This window comes from Neoarius graeffei, chromosome 6 (assembly GCF_027579695.1).
Source record: "Neoarius graeffei isolate fNeoGra1 chromosome 6, fNeoGra1.pri, whole genome shotgun sequence".
Classification (NCBI taxonomy): Eukaryota; Metazoa; Chordata; class Actinopteri; order Siluriformes; family Ariidae; genus Neoarius; species Neoarius graeffei.
In genome coordinates, this window is record NC_083574.1 from 8852771 (window position 1) to 8870754 (window position 17984).

Sequence of the window (17984 nt, forward strand, 5' to 3'; positions counted from 1 at the left end):
ACCAGGGATTTACACAATTTTTTTTTTTTTATTGTGAGGGAACAGCAGTTTATAGCTGCTATAATGCGACACAACAAGGACGAACTCGTTTTGCAGATGTTCCACATCATTAAATGCAGGGCTCGAAATTCATATATTTTTTCACCAGCCAGCCGGACTAGTTCCCTTCCAGAGTAACTCGCCAAACAGAAAATCAACTCGCCAAAAACTTGTTCATGTATGAATTTTACTTCTGTCAAAAATAACACGAGAGTAGTTACCATTGTTCATGACTAATGTGCATTTATTTCAAGACCTGAGTGTTTTGATGCTTTTTTTTTTTTTTGCACACTTTACAAACTGGCATTTGCTGCTCCACGTCCTCATCGCGATATCCAAAAAACCGCCAGATGACTGACCCCTTACTCGTTCTTTTAGGAACCAATTCGTCCGCTTCCATCAGGGTGTCTACAGGTTTGTCCAAGTTAAATTTAAGACTTTAAGACCATGTTCCAAAAAAAATTAAGACCAAATCTAAAGTCACACAAAAACATACTCTTTTGAAAAAAAAATAAATAAATTATATATGAGTGATTCCACGCTTATGGGTACTGAAATGGGGACATGAACTTATTCACCTAAAACCATTTCTTTTTTTACCATCAGATCACAAAACATGTAATCTTTAATGAATGATATGTTAAAAGATAACTTTAATTTTCTGAGATGTAATAAAAACATATTTATATGCCAAAGTCAAGCCTATGAGTTCCAAAATGATGTCTGTTACATTACTTCTGTTACGATTGTCCATCTCGCGTCTGTTACAAATTAATTACAATCTAGCTATATACCATGTTAATCTTATTGAAAGAATGTGTATGTTTATTCTACTACACATGTTTATTAATTATATTTGCTAAAACATCACCTTCCTATGTTTCAAAAAGTAATTCTACATTGTTAAAATTGAGAATCTATATGTCCACAACACTTCTGTTACATTCTGACTGTGGCATATAAATATGTTTTTATTACATCTCAGAAAATTAAAGTTATCTTTTAACATATCATTCATTAAAGATTACATGTTTTGAGACCTGATGGTAAAAAAAAGAAATGGTTTTAGGTGAATTTTTTAAAATAAGTTCATGTCCCCATTTCAGTACCCATAAGCGTGGAATCACTCATATAATTTAATGTAACTTATTGTTCTTGTAAACATTCACCAGAAAACACTATTCTAGTAGAAGTACTTCATTTCTTTTCCTTGACAGGCATTCACACACTCAGAACACAATATAAGGATCGGATAAACTTTGTGACAATCAGAATGCAGTCACAACGTTTAAATCCAATGTAACAGTGTGAAAATGTGAATGAAGTCTCACACACACACACAATCCAATGCAACAGGTTTTTTTTAATTATTATTTTCTCTGCTTGGGGAGTCACACTGTAAGCAGAATTGTTCAATTCCATCTTTGGTCAAACAACAATGCAGAAAACAACAGTTAAACAATGTGAATGCACGTACACCTGAAACTCCGGCTCACTCACTTGAAAGGTACGCTCACTTGCACTTCTTAAAACACTTGGAATGATACCAACACACAAACAATACTATTCTCTCACATGCACACAATAGAATATATTCTCTCTCTCACACACACAATATTCTCTTCCATCTCACAGATCTATCCTCTTCTCCACGACCGTTAGTGGTAGCAGCGCTGAAGTCGGATATTTGAGGCTGATGCTCGCGGCCTTTAGCAAAAGCAACGTGCTTGGCGCTCTTCATATGAGAGTCCACCGCTCTTATCCCCATTGTGCCCAACTTAATCTTACAGCCACCACGAGTATTTTGCATCTTGCAGCCAGTTATCATTAAATTTACATTTACCCATTGTGGCTCGGACTACCCTCCATCAACAGATCAGGCACTGAGTGGTTGTCAAGCACGCGCGTGTCTAGCAACCGGTGGATTCGGAGCCTGCGCGGTATAATTGTGAGCATCAAAAACGATTAAACTTTTTCCCCATCCAAAGTGTACCACATTTTAACGATATGACTGAGTAAAATCTCCATAAATTTAAGACCACGGGGTTTGAAATTTAAGACTTTTTAATGGTCTTATTTTAGGAAAATTAAATTTAAGACTTTTTTACAGGCCACCCTGTTCCATTTTTAATTTGTCGCTGAAATTGACCAAGCTTACACGGTAGCCGATGCAGCACCAGCGATTGCACGAACTGAGTCAGCGCTGGAAACGGAAACTAGGAAATCTTCCCGCAAGCAGTGTTGCCAGATACTGCTGACGTTTTCCAGCCCAAAATATGTTCAAAACCCGTCCTGTGACGTTATTTTATTTTTTTTACCCTTACGCAGCCTCTCACGTTACTGCCTGACGGACAGGGAGAAAACCACCGGAAAAGGTTTTAAACGAACACGAAACAAACGCAAGTTGGCAGATGACCATAAAATACTCGATAGTTACGATATAATAATTTTATGCATCTCACACAGAATTTTCGGAGATATATCGAGTATATTCGATATATCGCACAGCCCTAGTCTGACTCTTCGCTTCATATATATTTTTTATTTTCACCTAGCCAGCCGGGCTGCCTAGCGACAGGAATTACCCGCCAAATGACAAATTAAGTCACCTCGGGCGATCGGACCACCGCGAATTTCGAGCCCTGAAATGTGACCATAAACTTAAAAAAAAAAAAAAAAGTGGTGCATTCAGAAGCCCTAATTATAACCCATCTCATAACTAAATAAAAATGTACAAAAACAGATTTGGGATCACGATCAATTTTTTTTTTGACCCGAACACAAAATGTATGTGCTCATAAATGTAATAAATACGCACCTTAGTGACATGTTCTTCCTCCAGATCATCATCCTCCTCATCATCATCATCATCGAGCCTGGAAAAGAGAGTGAGCATGAAAATTAAGACTTAAAGAAATGCTATAAAAAGTAAAAACCCAGATGTGCGCACACAACCCCACACACCTGTTTTTGGACTTGGCTTCTTCATCGCTTTCATAATCCGCAACGACAAACCCGTCCTCTTCATCTTCGTTAGGTCCTTCTTCTGAGCCCGTGTCCTGTTTACTGAACTGCAGCAACTTTTCAGTCTCGTTATTCTCGCTGTTCTGTGGACACAAGGACGGTTTTAGATACACAAATGCATGTACAGACAAACATATACTGAGGTCCACAGGGCTACTCCTCCATCTCTCAATGATTATTCCATCCACATTCACGGGATATGAGCAATCGTGCATTCTGATTGGCTACTCTACTACTAGGCTATCAGCTTACGGACTAGGGTGCAACAGTTGCCCCCTAAAAATGAAAAGTTCCTCCGATCATGATGCATTTTTGTTTTAATGTTCCTTTTGGTAAGAAAACACACTGGGTGAAATATTTTGACAAAGTTTAATGGTGGCACCAGGAGCTCAAAGTTATGGAAAAAGCTGCTATTTTATGACAAAATTTCAATCACTTTTCATGAAACATTATGGCGCCTTATAGAGCAGGGGTGGGCAATTATTTTTTCCATGGGGCCACATGAGAAACAGAATTTTGTGGAGGGCCGGACCAAAAGGCTGAACTAAATTCTGCATAATATTAATTGTATTTCTTTATATAAAGCAGTAAATAACATTGTTTTTACAAGCTGCTAAGACTGGTAAGAGTATGGAAAAAACAAGGTTGCCTTACAAAAAATGTCATTTATTCAATCAAATTTCCCAAAACAATGCTTAACAAAATGTGAACGTTTGTACCATTTTTTTTTTCAGTCACATTCACCCCAAAACACAATAAAGACATCATAATATTGTCTTTCTACTCCAAATATCAAGCAAGATACATCATATTACAACCCCGATTCCAAAAAAGTTGGGACAAAGTACAAATTGTAAATAAAAATGGAATGCAATAATTTAAAAATCTCAAAAACTGATATTGTATTCACAATAGAACATAGACAACATATCAAATGTCAAAAAGTGAGACATTTTGAAATTTCATGCCAAGTATTGGCTCATTTGAAATTTCATGACAGCAACACATCTCAAAAAAGTTGGGACGGGGGCAATAAGAGGCTGGAAAAGTTAAAGGTACAAAAAAGGAACAGCTGGAGGAGCAAATTGCAACTCATTAGGTCAATTGGCAATAGGTCATTAACATGACTGGGTATAAAAAAAGAGCATCTTGGAGTGGCAGCGGCTCTCAGAAGTAAAGATGGGAAGAGGATCACCAATCCCCCTAATTCTGCGCCGACAAATAGTGGAGCAATATCAGAAAGGAGTTCGACAGTGTAAAATTGCAAAGAGTTTGAACATATCATCATCTACAGTGCATAATATCATCAAAAGATTCAGAGAATCTGGAAGAATCTCTGTGTGTAAGGGTCAAGGCCGGAAAACCATACTGGGTGCCCGTGATCTTCGGGCCCTTAGACGGCACTGCATCACATACAGGCATGCTTCTGTATTGGAAATCACAAAATGGGCTCAGGAATATTTCCAGAGAACATTATCTGTGAACACAATTCACCGTGCCGTCCGCCGTTGCCAGCTAAAACTCTATAGTTCAAAGAAGAAGCCGTATCTAAACATGATCCAGAAGCACAGACGTCTTCTCTGGGCCAAGGCTCATTTAAAATGGACTGTGGCAAAGTGGAAAACTGTTCTGTGGTCAGACGAATCAAAATGTGAAGTTCTTTATGGAAATCAGGGACGCCGTGTCATTCGGACTAAAGAGGAGAAGGACGACCCAAGTTGTTATCAGCGCTCAGTTCAGAAGCCTGCATCTCTGATGGTATGGGGTTGCATTAGTGCGTGTGGCATGGGCAACTTACACATCTGGAAAGACACCATCAATGCTGAAAGGTATATCCAGGTTCTAGAGCAACATATGCTCCCATCCAGACGACGTCTCTTTCAGGGAAGACCTTGCATTTTCCAACATGACGATGCCAAACCACATACTGCATCAATTACAGCATCATGGCTGCGTAGAAGAAGGGTCCGGGTACTGAACTGGCCAGCCTGCAGTCCACATCTTTCACCCATAGAAAACATTTGGCGCATCATAAAACGGAAGATACGACAAAAAAGACCTAAGACAGTTGAGCAACTAGAATCCTACATTAGACAAGAATGGGTTAACATTCCTATCCCTAAACTTGAGCAACTTGTCTCCTCAGTCCCCAGACGTTTACAGACTGTTGTAAAGAGAAAAGGGGATGTCTCACAGTGGTAAACATGGCCTTGTCCCAACTTTTTTGAGATTTGTTGTCATGAAATTTAAAAATCACCTAATTTTTCTCTTTAAATGATACATTTTCTCAGTTTAAACATTTGATATGTCATCTATGTTCTATTCTGAATAAAATATGGAATTTTGAAACTTCATCATTGCATTCCGTTTTTATTTACAATTTGTACTTTGTCCCAACTTTTTTGGAATCAGGGTTGTATAATAATGATGCCCACATTTGTAGTCTAATCACCTCATTTGGTGTTTTTCAGTTTATTTGTTCAGTGAGAGAAATCTAGTCTCTGTTGGTCTTTAACGAGTGCATCAGAGTCAGGTTGAATGTCTGAGGTGGAGATGCGAAGCACAGCTGACAGATGATCACCGGTGAGAGAGGATCTATACCTGGATTTGTTAAACTTCGTCACTGAAAATGTTTGTTCACATATGTAAGTAGAGCCAAAGAGAACAAACATCTTCTGAGCATGTCTCCTCATGTTTGTTGAAAGCCCTGCATTCGGCATCTCCCTTTCTTCTTTTTGCGGACATTTTGGGGGCTAAAGTCTTCTTGTGACCTGCTCGCAGCAACGTCGATTCAGTGTAGGTATCGGATCTACAGATCGGCTCGGGCTCCGGCGCCTGCTGGTGACGTCACACTATGTGATTGGCTGGACCATTTGAAGGATGACGTACAAGTTTGTGGTTGGTCTGGACAAAATTATGGAAGTAGTTGTCACGGGATTAGGTTTCGTGGGATTTCATGTCATGTTGCGCGCATTGTGTTTTTGTTGAACACAACTTCAAAATAAAAGCAATGCATATTCAATCCATGCATGAGGTAAAATTAGAAAATACGTTTATTTTGTAATTTCTAATTAACCTTATACGGGCCGGTCAGAATGAACTAAAGGGCCGGATGCGGCCCACGGGCCGTAAAATGCCCAGGTCTGTTATAGAGTATACCAAATATCTTAGATACACATTTTTAGTCCATATTCTAAATATATTATCAAGCACAGTTCGAGTTTTAGCTGTTCATTGAATCATTGTTCAACTACTTTTAAATAATACAAATGTATTATGAATCACATTAATGCTTCTCAATCCCTTGCAAAGGTTCTTAACATGATCTCTGGGTCACAAGAAATCAATAAACGGAGCCCAACATTGTGATTCAAACCTTACGCGAAAACATAAAATAAGCGTTTTTTGGCAAAAAAAAAAAAGAACCTCATGGTGCCACCATTAGACTTTTGAATATGGTCAAAAAATTTTACAGGATGTCTTTATTGGTGAAAAGGAACACCCAGACAAAAATGCATCAGATTTTATGAAAGTGAGGGCAACTGATGCAACCTCTACTGTGTGTAGAGAAAAACAAAATAGCGATGCGTGTTGCTGAACCAACCAAGGACGAAATAAAATCTCTACTTGAAAACAAAAAGACAAAAAAAAAAACCCACCAATAAAGTATTTTATGGTAAAGCCTAGGTCACAACCAGACGTACGATTTTTTGGCCATGAGATTTTTGGCGTTTCCCAAATCGCTGCATTTTTTTTTTTTGTTCGTGGAGAAAGACGCACGTTGGCCATAAGTTTGTCTTGCAACCTGAAAAAAACGTAAGCGCCCGTAGAGTTTGTTTGACATGACAAAGAACCTCTACGGCCGGTCTACGGCTCGAAAATCAGCACGTCACACGCGCGCCCTCCGTGCGTTTCTTGCGTTTTTTGCACGTAGACCGGCCGTAGGAGCACGTACGGCCGGTTGTGACTGAGGCATAAGAAATGCCGCTTTTCCACTACAAACGCAGCTGAGCCGTGCCGTGCTGAGTCGAGCTGAGTCGAGCTGAGCAGGGCTGTTGGAGTTGCATTTCGACTACAACCGCGCTGAACCGTGCTGGCTGGAAGTGGGTGGACACATTGGGTGGAGTTAGCGAAAGTGGGTGGACGTCACGTGATGTCGTTAAGCGGCGCAAACAGTGACATCAGTGATCTTTTAAGCGGTAGTCTCACAACCCGGAGAGTAAACAATAAACATGGAGGACATGGAGTCGTTAGTGTTGCTGGTCTTGGTGCTGTGGCTTGTTGTCACCGACAACGCCAACAGATACTGGCAAGAGCGTATAGATGAGGCGAGGCGCATAAGGCTTCAGAAATTCTCGTAATTCGTAATTCTTCTTCTTCCGGGTTTGCGGTGTTTACAGATCCCAGTGTGCTCGCGGGGCGTGTGTGGGCATGTGAGGACACTCCTCCTCACCAATCAGTGCACAGGGGAGTGTCTGCTCACGCCCCCAGCCTCACTCGGCTCGCTTTGGCTCGCTTCAGCCCCACTCCAAAACGGTGCGAGTTTTAGGGGCTAAGCAGGGCTGAAGCGAGCCGAGTCGTGCTGTTTTTTGGTAGTCGAAACGCGAGCCGTGTCGGGCTGAAGTGAGCTGAAAAAGGGTAGTGGAAAAGGGCCAAAAGTATCTATTTTTCAAGAATTATTATTACACCATTTTTCACAAACCGCTCCGGTCATTTCACTGGTTTGTTTACATCCTTCATCTTTAAACATTAAAATTTGTTTAATTTTTTTAGACTGCTTCAAAAGCTCAAAGAAATTTGAAAATTACAGAATTGAAAAATGTCCCAGGAAGAATTAAATAAATGTCTAAAGCTATTCTATGCCTCGGCACGACAGCACTTTCTACAAAAAAAAAAAAAAAGTCAATTCGTGCTGCCATCGATAGGTTTTTAAGAAGTCGGACATTTTGTATAGTTTTTATTTATTGAATTTGCAAAAAAAAAAAATGCTCCGTTTCTCAAAAATCCAGTGAATGTGGATAGAACAAAACAGTTATTCCACTCAACCTCATCATACCCGGCTTATAGCCGACTCCGTGCTATGCTCCTCATCAGCTCATGTACAACTCGATTTCATGGAATAACGTTGAATATAAGGATTTACTTTAGCATCCATGTGAGATTATTTGCTGCTAAGAAAAGAAGGATCACGTTGGACTTTTTGTGGAACTCAGCATGACAGCAAAACCAATCGGGCTGATTTCTTTCTAGCCCAGACTGTAGATTCATATCAGGCCAGGTCAGGTGATGACACAAATTTAGTCTCGATTTGCAACGATCAGATCGCAAGGTCTCATCAATCCTAATAATTTCACTACCGAGCTACGCATCACGACCAGCCAGCGCTGACAATACACAAACTGACTTTTCTCTTCATGGCGTATTTAAGCTGAACGTTGTGTCTGATCATCTCCAGTCGGTCCTCTCTCCTCTTCCTTTTCATCTCTTCATCCTGGGAAAGAAAGAAAGCAAGTATGCAGGATATGAACAAACTACTGTATATTGCTGTGTTCACACTTATACCGGTACGAAAGTGGTATAACTGTATCGATACAAAGTATACTGGTACAGTTTAGTGCATCTGTCCACACTAGCGAGAAATGTTTGCGGTTTTCTTTCACGGAAGTTGAAATGCGCGTGCGCGAAACGTTTCCGTGGTTACCGAGTAACTTCCTTCCGAGAATGTGTGTCAGAAAACAGAATCCAGGGACACATGTCGGCCCGGGGGCATTTTGAGTTATTGACAGATTCAGAAAGTACAGTTTCTAAGCTTTCCAATGATGCCTTCCATGTGGAGATCTGACAATATTTGAAGAATGTGTGGCCTTTTGAAAGTGTATACTACTTAAAACAGAAAAGGGAGAAAATCGCCCTCAAAGTTTTCCATCTCAGCTACTGTGGGTGTAGGGCGGGCACATAATGCTGCTCATCTGCATGACATTAAGGAAAGCCCTACCCCCTACTAGCTAGCACGATGCTACTTTCATGTAAACAAAGATCACCACGTCAATTTTCCTTCCATGCAAAGTATGCCCAACACAATTATGAAGTACAAAAATAAGTCCTAAAGTATACTTTAACGTTTTGTGGTTGAAAAATTACTCGCACCGTAAGAAAGAAAGATAGCACGATGATGACACAACTAACACAACGCTAGTTTCATGTAAAGCCTCGGTCACAACCGGCCGTACAGTACGTGCTCCTACAGCCGGTCTACATGCAAAAAACGCAAGAAACGCACGAGAGCGCGAGTGTGATGTGTTGATTTTCGAGCCGCAGACCGGCTGCAGAGGTTCTTTGTCATGTCAAACAAACTCTACGGGCGCTTATGTTTTTTTCAGGTTGCAAGACAAACTTACGGCCAACGCGCGTCTTTCTCCGTGAACAAAAAAAAAAAAAACGCAGCGATTTGGGAAACACCAAAAATCGCACGGCAAAAAAAAACGTACGTCCGGTTGTGACCCAGGCTTAACCAAACCACAACACTCTCCGTTACATGCAAAAATAACCACACAGCCTTAGATTAATAAACTCACCCCATCAGAAAGAGAAACGGCGCCTTGCACACACCAATGCCTCCGATGGAATGTAATCCTAGAACGGTCCGTGTATCATCCGATCATTCAAGTATTCCATTCAATCGGGAAAACGAGGTTGTGGTTTTTTTTGCTAGAAATGGTGATCTCCGATGTAAATACCGTGTGTCTGTTTGCTTCGCGGTGTTTCAGCTCCTCTGCGCTCTGTTTAGTAACTCATTCCATAGTGAAATCACACGCCTGTATGCAGTTAAGTAGCCATGCGCTCAGCTCGGATCATACAGCTGATTCGCGAAAAAAAAAAACAAAAGACTTAAATCATCATGTGAATGGCCCATATGGTAATTTACCCACACCCCCAGCAGGCTACAGTCCTGACAAAAACGAGACAGTTTGCAACAAAAAAATGTATGCTTTTCCAACAAAACAATCTATTATCTGAAATACTGATTGCATTCTTCAAGATTTCAACTTGCACATGATGGAAAAAAACAAAAATCACAAATGTCGAAAAAAAATGCTTCTTATACGATTATCTCGGATTCGTTTCGGCCGACATGTGTCCCTGGATTCGGTGAGGGGTCACATATATGGCGGATGAAACAACGTGTGTGCGCTTTTTGTTGTCAATGTACAGTCTGTATTTCTGGTGGTCATTTATTCAGTCGAATCGTATAAAACGCGCGAGGCAGTTGAGAAAGAAACAAAGAAAACGAATCTCCCTTTCTCCCCCCTCACTTTCTCCCTCTTCCCTTCTCTTCCCCTCCCTTTTCCCCCTCTTCCTCCTTTCTTCCTCCCTCCTCCCTTTCTTTGCTCCATGTAGCTCCACGGTCGTTTTGAGCCATTTTGGCGTTGTATTTACAGCTGGAAAGCACGTGCGTATTGTATTGTATGAATAACCCGGAAGATGTAGGAATGGTTCATTGCGCATGCGCATTATATTTGTATCGATACAGAACCGCTTCATGGGCGGCACGGTGGTGTAGTGGTTAGCACTGTCGCCTCACAGCAAGAAGGTCCTGGGTTCGAGCCCCAGGGCCGGCGAGGGCCTTTCTGCGTGGAGTTTGCATGTTCTCCCCGTGTCCGCGTGGGTTTCCTCCGGGTGCTCCGGTTTCCCCCACAGTCCAAAGACATGCAGGTTAGGTTAACTGGTGACTCTAAATTGACCGTAGGTGTGAATGTGAGTGTGAATGGTTGTCTGTGTCTATGTGTCAGCCCTGTGATGACCTGGCGACTTGTCCAGGGTGTACCCCGCCTTTCGCCCGTAGTCAGCTGGGATAGGCTCCAGCTTGCCTGCGACCCTATAGAAAGATAAAGCGGCTAGAGATAATGAGATGAGATGAGACAGAACCGCTTCATCTGTCCACACTACAGCGAAGCGATACAGTACCGGTATGAAACCCATACATTTGTGGGTTTCGTACCGATACAGTTATACCGCTACAGTACCGGTATAGTTGCTAGCGTGGACAGGTGTTGCGGTACGAAAGTAGTTTCGTATCGGTACAAAATCCCTAGTGTGGACAGGATACATGTTAACAAACTTGAAGGAATTATTGTAGCCCTTCTCACAAATATTTTTCCTTCACTGGTACTGTACGAGTATAATTTGCACCTTTTGCAATTTATTTACCTTTAATTTGTTCACCATCTCTCTCTCTGCTCTTTTCTGCACAAACTCTGAAACCCAGTCCAGCTCTCCATCAGCACCAGCACTGCTCCCTTTCTCCTCCTCCTGAACAGCGCTTCCATCCCCATCTTTTCCACCTACTGACAGCAAAAAGGAAAACATTAAATGAGAAATGCTCGAGTAGGGATGCTTATCTGCACCAAATTAAATACCGATTTTCGAACTGAAACGTTCTCTAGAGCAGCGTTTCTCAACCACTGGGCTGCGACCCTTTAGTGGGCCGCGAATTGTTTTTCCAAGTTGAAGCTCATTTTTACTCGAAGTGGGGTACAACTGCTGGGTTGCATCCGACATCACTTCCGCCTCATCAAGCTACGGTCACACTACGGCTCACGATGCTTTATCGATGAAAACGAGGCATATTGGTGGCAATATACACGTGAGCTAAAAGTTGTGGTCACACAGCAGGCGAACACTTGACTGTCACACCTTCGCACACTTGAGCACTTTGTGCGCTCTCTTGGGACCCAGTCATTAGGGGAGATACCGGATACTGATTTAAGTGCAATCAGCACGTGCAGATACGGGTGCTGTTTTCACAGAGGCTTTGCCAAGTATCATTGTCACCGTCACGTTTGTTTCTAGCCATGCTTATAACGCTGTTTAAATACTCTGCTTTCATGTATATAAATATCACGCCTGCTAATAAACACTCTTCCTGCACTTACACTACCGTTCAAAAGTTTGGGGTCACTTTGAAATGTCCTTATTTTTGAAAGAAAAGCACTGTTCTTTTCAATGAAGATCACTTTAAACTAATCAGAAATACACTCTATGCCAGGGCTCATCAAACTACGGCCCGCGAGCCGACTCCGGCCCGCCACCCTCCTTTGACCGGCCTCCCAGCCCCTCTACCCCCCACCACTTGAACCGGCCCTATGAGGCAATCCCCAAAAGTGGTCATGGCCTATTTTTTTTAAATTGCTTTTTGGCAAATAACATGGCTGCATCTTGTATTTTGTTGATTATCAATTAAAATTGATATTTAGTTATAAAATGAACTATTTATATTTTCCGAATTTTCGTCATATGCTCGCGATCAAGCAGTGACAGGCAGCGCACGCGCAGAGAACTGTCAGTGTTCAGGACAGCAAAATGGCGAGCGGTAAGCGAAAAGCTGACAGAGAGTGCAGAGTTTTTAAAGAACAGTGGACCACCGATTATTTTTTCGTTCAGTGTAAGGACTGTGCAGTTTGTCTTGTATGTAAAGAAAGTGTGTCGGTTTTCAAAGAATATAATCTGCGTCGTCACTACGAAACCCGCCACAAAGAGTATGCTAGTTTGCGAGGGCAAACAAGAGAAGACAGGATTCGGAGGATGAAATGCGGACTGGCTGCACAACAGAATGTATTCCTTCGCCAAACCCAGATCAACCAGGCTACTGTCCGAGCTAGCTATAAGGTAGCTCACCTACTAGCTACCCATGGAAAGCCGTTTACTGATGGGGACTTTGTTAAAGTATGCATGCTTGCTGTGGCCGAGGAGGCGTGTCCCGACAAGAAGGATGCGCTCGACGCGGCGAGTCTCTCCGCACCTACTATGACCAGGCGAACCGAAGATTTGGGGGACAACGTGTATGACCAGCTGAATGAGAAAGCGTCAGAATTCGAGTTTTTTGCTTTGGCCATGGATGAGAGCAATGACGTGCAGGACACAGCACAACTGCTGTGATCTATTGATCTATTGCTCATATTATTATAATTTCACTGTTTTTTTAAATGTATTTATTTTATAGGCCTATTTATTTGACCTTTATTAAGTGCTGCACACAATTATTATTAATATCAACAGGCCTACCTACAATTTATAATTTTCCACTCAGCTTTGCCAGTGTCAATCACCTCAACTAGGCAGATGTTTCTTACCTTGACAGCTTTGATGTTATTTTTATTAGAAAATAAATAAATGGAATATCTGTGGTATTTCAAATTAAAACAAAAGTATGAAGACTCGATTACTACTTTTGCAAACCACTAGTAAAGATAAACAAATATGTGCCAGGAATCAAGTGTGGATATAGTAGTGTGGATATAGTAGTGTGGATATAGTAGTGTGGATATAGTAGTGTGGATATAGTAGTGGGGATGGCTGTGCCAGGCTAGTAATCTCTACTACACAATGAGGCCTGCTGGTGGTCATATTTGCCTGGGTCATGCAATTCTATGTGATATAGCTGACCCGACCCCGGCCCCCATCACAGTCAGGAACGACAATGTGGCCCCCAGAGAAAAGTTTGGTGACCCCTGCTTTATACATTGCTAATGTGGTAAATGACTATTCTAGCTGCAAATGTCTGGTTTTTGGTGCAATATCTCCATAGGTGTATAGAGGCCCATTTCCAGCAACTCTCACTCCAGTGTTCTAATGGTACAATGTGTTTGCTCATTGCCTCAGAAGGCTAATGGATGATTAGAAAACCCTTGTACAATCATGTTAGCACAGCTGAAAACAGTTGAGCTCTTTAGAGAAGCTATAAAACTGACCTTCCTTTGAGCAGATTGAGTTTCTGGAGCATCACATTTGTGGGGTCGATTAAATGCTCAAAATGGCCAGAAAAATGTCTCGACTATATTTTCTATTCATTTTACAACTTATGGTGGGAAATAAAAGTGTGACTTTTCATGGAAAACACAAAATTGTCTGGGTGACCCCAAACTTTTGAACGGTAGTGTAGATCCATCTAGCCCATCTTTAAAAAGTTGTTCTCCTCCATGCTCTTCCAGGTTTTCCTGTGTGTGTCTGTGTAGAACGATGTCTGCAGCACCAGGTAGTTTGAGATGTCTGGGAACTCAATGGATAGATAATTTTCCAACTCCTAGTAAAAAAGTCCTTCTTTGTTAACATGTAAGGATCTAATCCTACTGAGTGGTTTCTATATCCACTTCTTTTTTTTGAGCGTACTTATTGGTTTTAATAAACTTGCTTGTTTGCTGTTCACAAACAAGTTCTTGTGTTAATCGACCAGATTCCACTTTTGGATCATTAATCCCGTTTGACATGTGCAAGAAGGGTTTGGCTTCTGCAGGGATGTGATTGGCCAAGGACAAAAAAAAGCAGGAAAATATATAGACCCATAATGCGACACGGCAGCGGTGTGGTTATAATGACTCAGCACCCCGTTAATGGCCAAATGGAATTCAAGGTGAGCAGTTTAACTCCACACAGAAAGGCCCTTGCCGGCCACGGGGCTCCAACCCAGGACCTTCTTGCTGTGAGGCAACAGTGCTAACCACTACACCACCGTGCAGTCTAATAATAATAATAATAATAATAATAATAATAATAATAATAATAAATCATCATCATCATCATCATCATGATTATGAACAGGCCGAATCCCAAACGGCTCCTGGTTGGAGACGGAGTGCACTACTGTAGAAGCCTTTTTATACTTTCTATAGGGCGGTTTTGGAGAGAGCTGGGAGGCATTTGGGATTCAGTTAATTATTATCTCATCTCATTATCTGTAGCCGCTTTACCCTTCTACAGGGTCGCAGGCGAGCTGGAGCCTATCCCAGCTGACTACGGGCGAAAGGCGGGGTACACCCTGGACAAGTCGCCAGGTCATCACAGGGCTGACACATAGACACAGACAACCATTCACACTCACATTCACACCTACGCTCAATTTAGAGTCACCAGTTAACCTGACCTGCATGTCTTTGGACTGTGGGGGAAACCGGAGCACCCGGAGGAAACCCACGTGGACACGGGGAGAACATGCAAACTCCGCACAGAAAGGCCCTCGCCGGCTGCGGGGCTCGAACCCAGGACCTTCTTGCTGTGAGGCAACAGCGCTAACCACTACACCACCGTGCCGCCCATTATTATTATTATTAACAAAAGAGCAGCTAGCTGCGGCTGAATCCCAAATGCCTCCCAGCTCTCTCTAAAACCACCCTATAGAAAGTATAAAAAGGCTTCTACAGTAGTGCACTCCGTCTCCAACCAGGAGCTGTTTGGGATTCGGCCTGTTCATACGCATGCGTAATAGCGCTCGTTTATAGATGTCTGTCTGTCTGTCTATTTAACTAACTAACTAACTAACTAACTAACTAACTAACTACAATTTCCAGTGAATTCAAACTGGGACACACTTTAAATCTACTACCTGGAAAACAAAACTGTTGATGAATTAACAAACTGATTAATTCCTAACTTCACTCGTGTGTACTTATGTAAAGTATTAAATTAGTTTGCAAGCTAACAGTGTAATGTGTTTCTACATCCAGGCTGCTTTAGCGCACACACACACACACACACACACACACACACACACACACACACACACACATACACTCCCAATAATATAACGTGGATTCGTTTATATTGCTAATAGTAATAAAAGCATTATACTATTTATAGCCGACTCTAAGCGAGGAAATCTCTCTTCGTCTCATTTCCACAATGATTGTACAGGATCCTTCAGGATTCTTGACTTGTCAATTGCAAGCAAAGGTAAAAAACTTTACCTCCAATCTTTTCCTTTTTGCTTGAGCGTTGCTGCTCCATTTCTTCTTTGACTGCTTGATTTTGTGTTCGAATTTTGTCGGAACAGCGTCAGGTTTGAGCTTCTCTGTCCGACACTGACACCTAAACTCTCCAACGGATGGGGATTCTTCAAAAATGAATCGTTGTCAAAGTGATCGGAGCACAGAGTGGCGTATTTACCCGGCTGCCAACCCTCTCACCTCACGCGCACAATCCACTCGCTCCACCTCTTTCGGAAAAAGCCAATCCACTCTCTCTGCCTCTTCTCCTCTCTCGGAAAAAGGTAAAAACTTCTTCCTGAACCGGTCCCACTGTTACAGTTCACTGCACAACAATAAGGCATGGTTTTTCTTTGGAAATTCCCGAACGCACGTCTGCACTCAAGCTGAACGGCAATGCAAATAAACGGAAGTGGACTCGACTCAAGCGATTTGTTTGCCTTGAATGACGTCACGCGCCGAGTGGTCACGAAAGTCGCAGAGTAGAAGTTTGCCACGATCTGTGCTGACTTATTTTAAATTATTACTTGTTAACAATACTTCTTGGGACCAGAAGAAAATTACAGAGGGTTTTTTAACATATAAAAGTTTCAAATGTGCATAAAATTGAAAACCTTTGCCTATGACCTTTCAAGTTATCACGGGTAAATTCAGGAGCAAGATCAATGTAATTCTCTTATTTTATATTAAACTTTGGTCAAATATCTGTCACATTCTGCATTCTCTAATTTTTTTACCTTGCGCAATACCAGAAAAATTCAGGTGAAATCGAGCCATTTGAGGCGAACTGGTCCGCCTCTGAAAAAAACTTGGCATTTGGATTTCCCGGCAAACACTGATTTTCGTGACGTCGCGTGCGGGACGCCGCCCTCTGAATCCTACGTCAGCGCTGGTTTGTTTATGAGAAAACGACCTGGTAGTTTTTTGCAAATTTCTTCAACGTTATCGCGTAATTATTAAAATGGTTAACAGATGTATCGTAGGAGGGTGTAGCAACACCAATCTTGATGGGATTAGTACTCATCGTTTCCCAAAAGACCGGACAATGAGAGAGAAATGGGAGCGCTTGGTCTACACAGGCTGTGCACTGAAACCGTTTTATTTTTTTCTGCTGTAGACAGATGGCCTTGTGCAAAATTACCCTTCTGGATGAGTGTGTAAAGGGACATACTTTCATATAAAAAAAAAACAAAATTGGTCCAGAATATGCACTTTAACAGACGTGTCGTCATAAAAAGTGAGAGGAGATTGTAGGAGATCAGAGAGGAACCATCAGGGCCTTCTAGGCCTTCAAAGAAGGTCCATACATATCAGCATTTCAAATGTATTTCATTTCTGACATTTTTTGCAATTTCATGAGAATTATTCTCTTCTAATTTGGCCTCATTTTCTGTCAAATTTGCTTCAGAAATGAAACAGTTACTGTCCTGAAAACATTAAAATAGAGTTATCCAGTGAGATTTTGTTTGTTTGTTTGTTTGTTTGTTGTCTCGAGGCTGAGAAGATTTTCGAGCTGGCTCACTCATTGGTTAGGACTTCATTGCTGAGACAGAAGGCCATGGCAGTGTACGTTTGTCTAGGAAGTGACAGATGAATTAACCAATCAGATTTTGATTTATAGTGGGAAGGACCAAAAATTGATCACCCTAGACCTTCTCGAAGGCCAACACTAGCTGAACCGCGAGTCGTTCATCAGTAGCGTTAAGCCAGTGCTATCGAGACCAAGTAGCACAGACTAACGACCAAGAAACTAAGGTGATGTTTACATTAGACCGTATCCGTCTCATTTTCGTCGCGGATGCACTGTCCGTTCACATTAAAACGCCGGAAAACGACTCCACAGGCGGAACAACTTGAATGCGCCAGGGCCCACGTATTCAACCCAGTTCATATCTGATCCGGTGCTGTGTAAACATTGAGACACGAGGAAACGCAGTGCTGAGCTCTAGCTGACGTCGTCATTGGACAACGTCACTGTGACATCCACCTTCCTAATTCGCTGGCGTTGTTCATGCCACGTTGGTCATGTGACGCGACTGCTGAAAAACGGCACGGACTTCACTTCCTGTTATTGTTTCCACCTTGTATCACCTTTTTGTTTTTCATTCAAGAGTATAAAAAGTATGAATATAATGCTTTGTCATTCTTCATGCTGTTCATGGTAAG

At 41.8% G+C, this 17984-nt stretch overlaps 1 protein-coding gene across 3 annotated transcripts in view; it reads right to left on the reverse strand.

Moving 5' to 3' along the window:
- The window catches only part of ddx11 (DEAD/H (Asp-Glu-Ala-Asp/His) box helicase 11), a 115157-nt gene that overhangs the window by 54930 nt on the left and 42243 nt on the right, over positions 1 to 17984 (reverse strand). For 2 of the 3 annotated variants that reach the window (XM_060923268.1, XM_060923266.1), the window contains exons 4-7: positions 11272 to 11408; positions 8468 to 8554; positions 3004 to 3146; positions 2858 to 2915 (exon numbers count right to left, since the gene is read on the reverse strand). In XM_060923268.1, the coding sequence (XP_060779251.1) occupies positions 2858 to 2915; positions 3004 to 3146; positions 8468 to 8554; positions 11272 to 11408 (425 nt within the window). The remainder of the gene's footprint in view (positions 1 to 2857; positions 2916 to 3003; positions 3147 to 8467; positions 8555 to 11271; positions 11409 to 17984) is intronic. The other variant, XM_060923267.1, reaches the window with a different exon arrangement.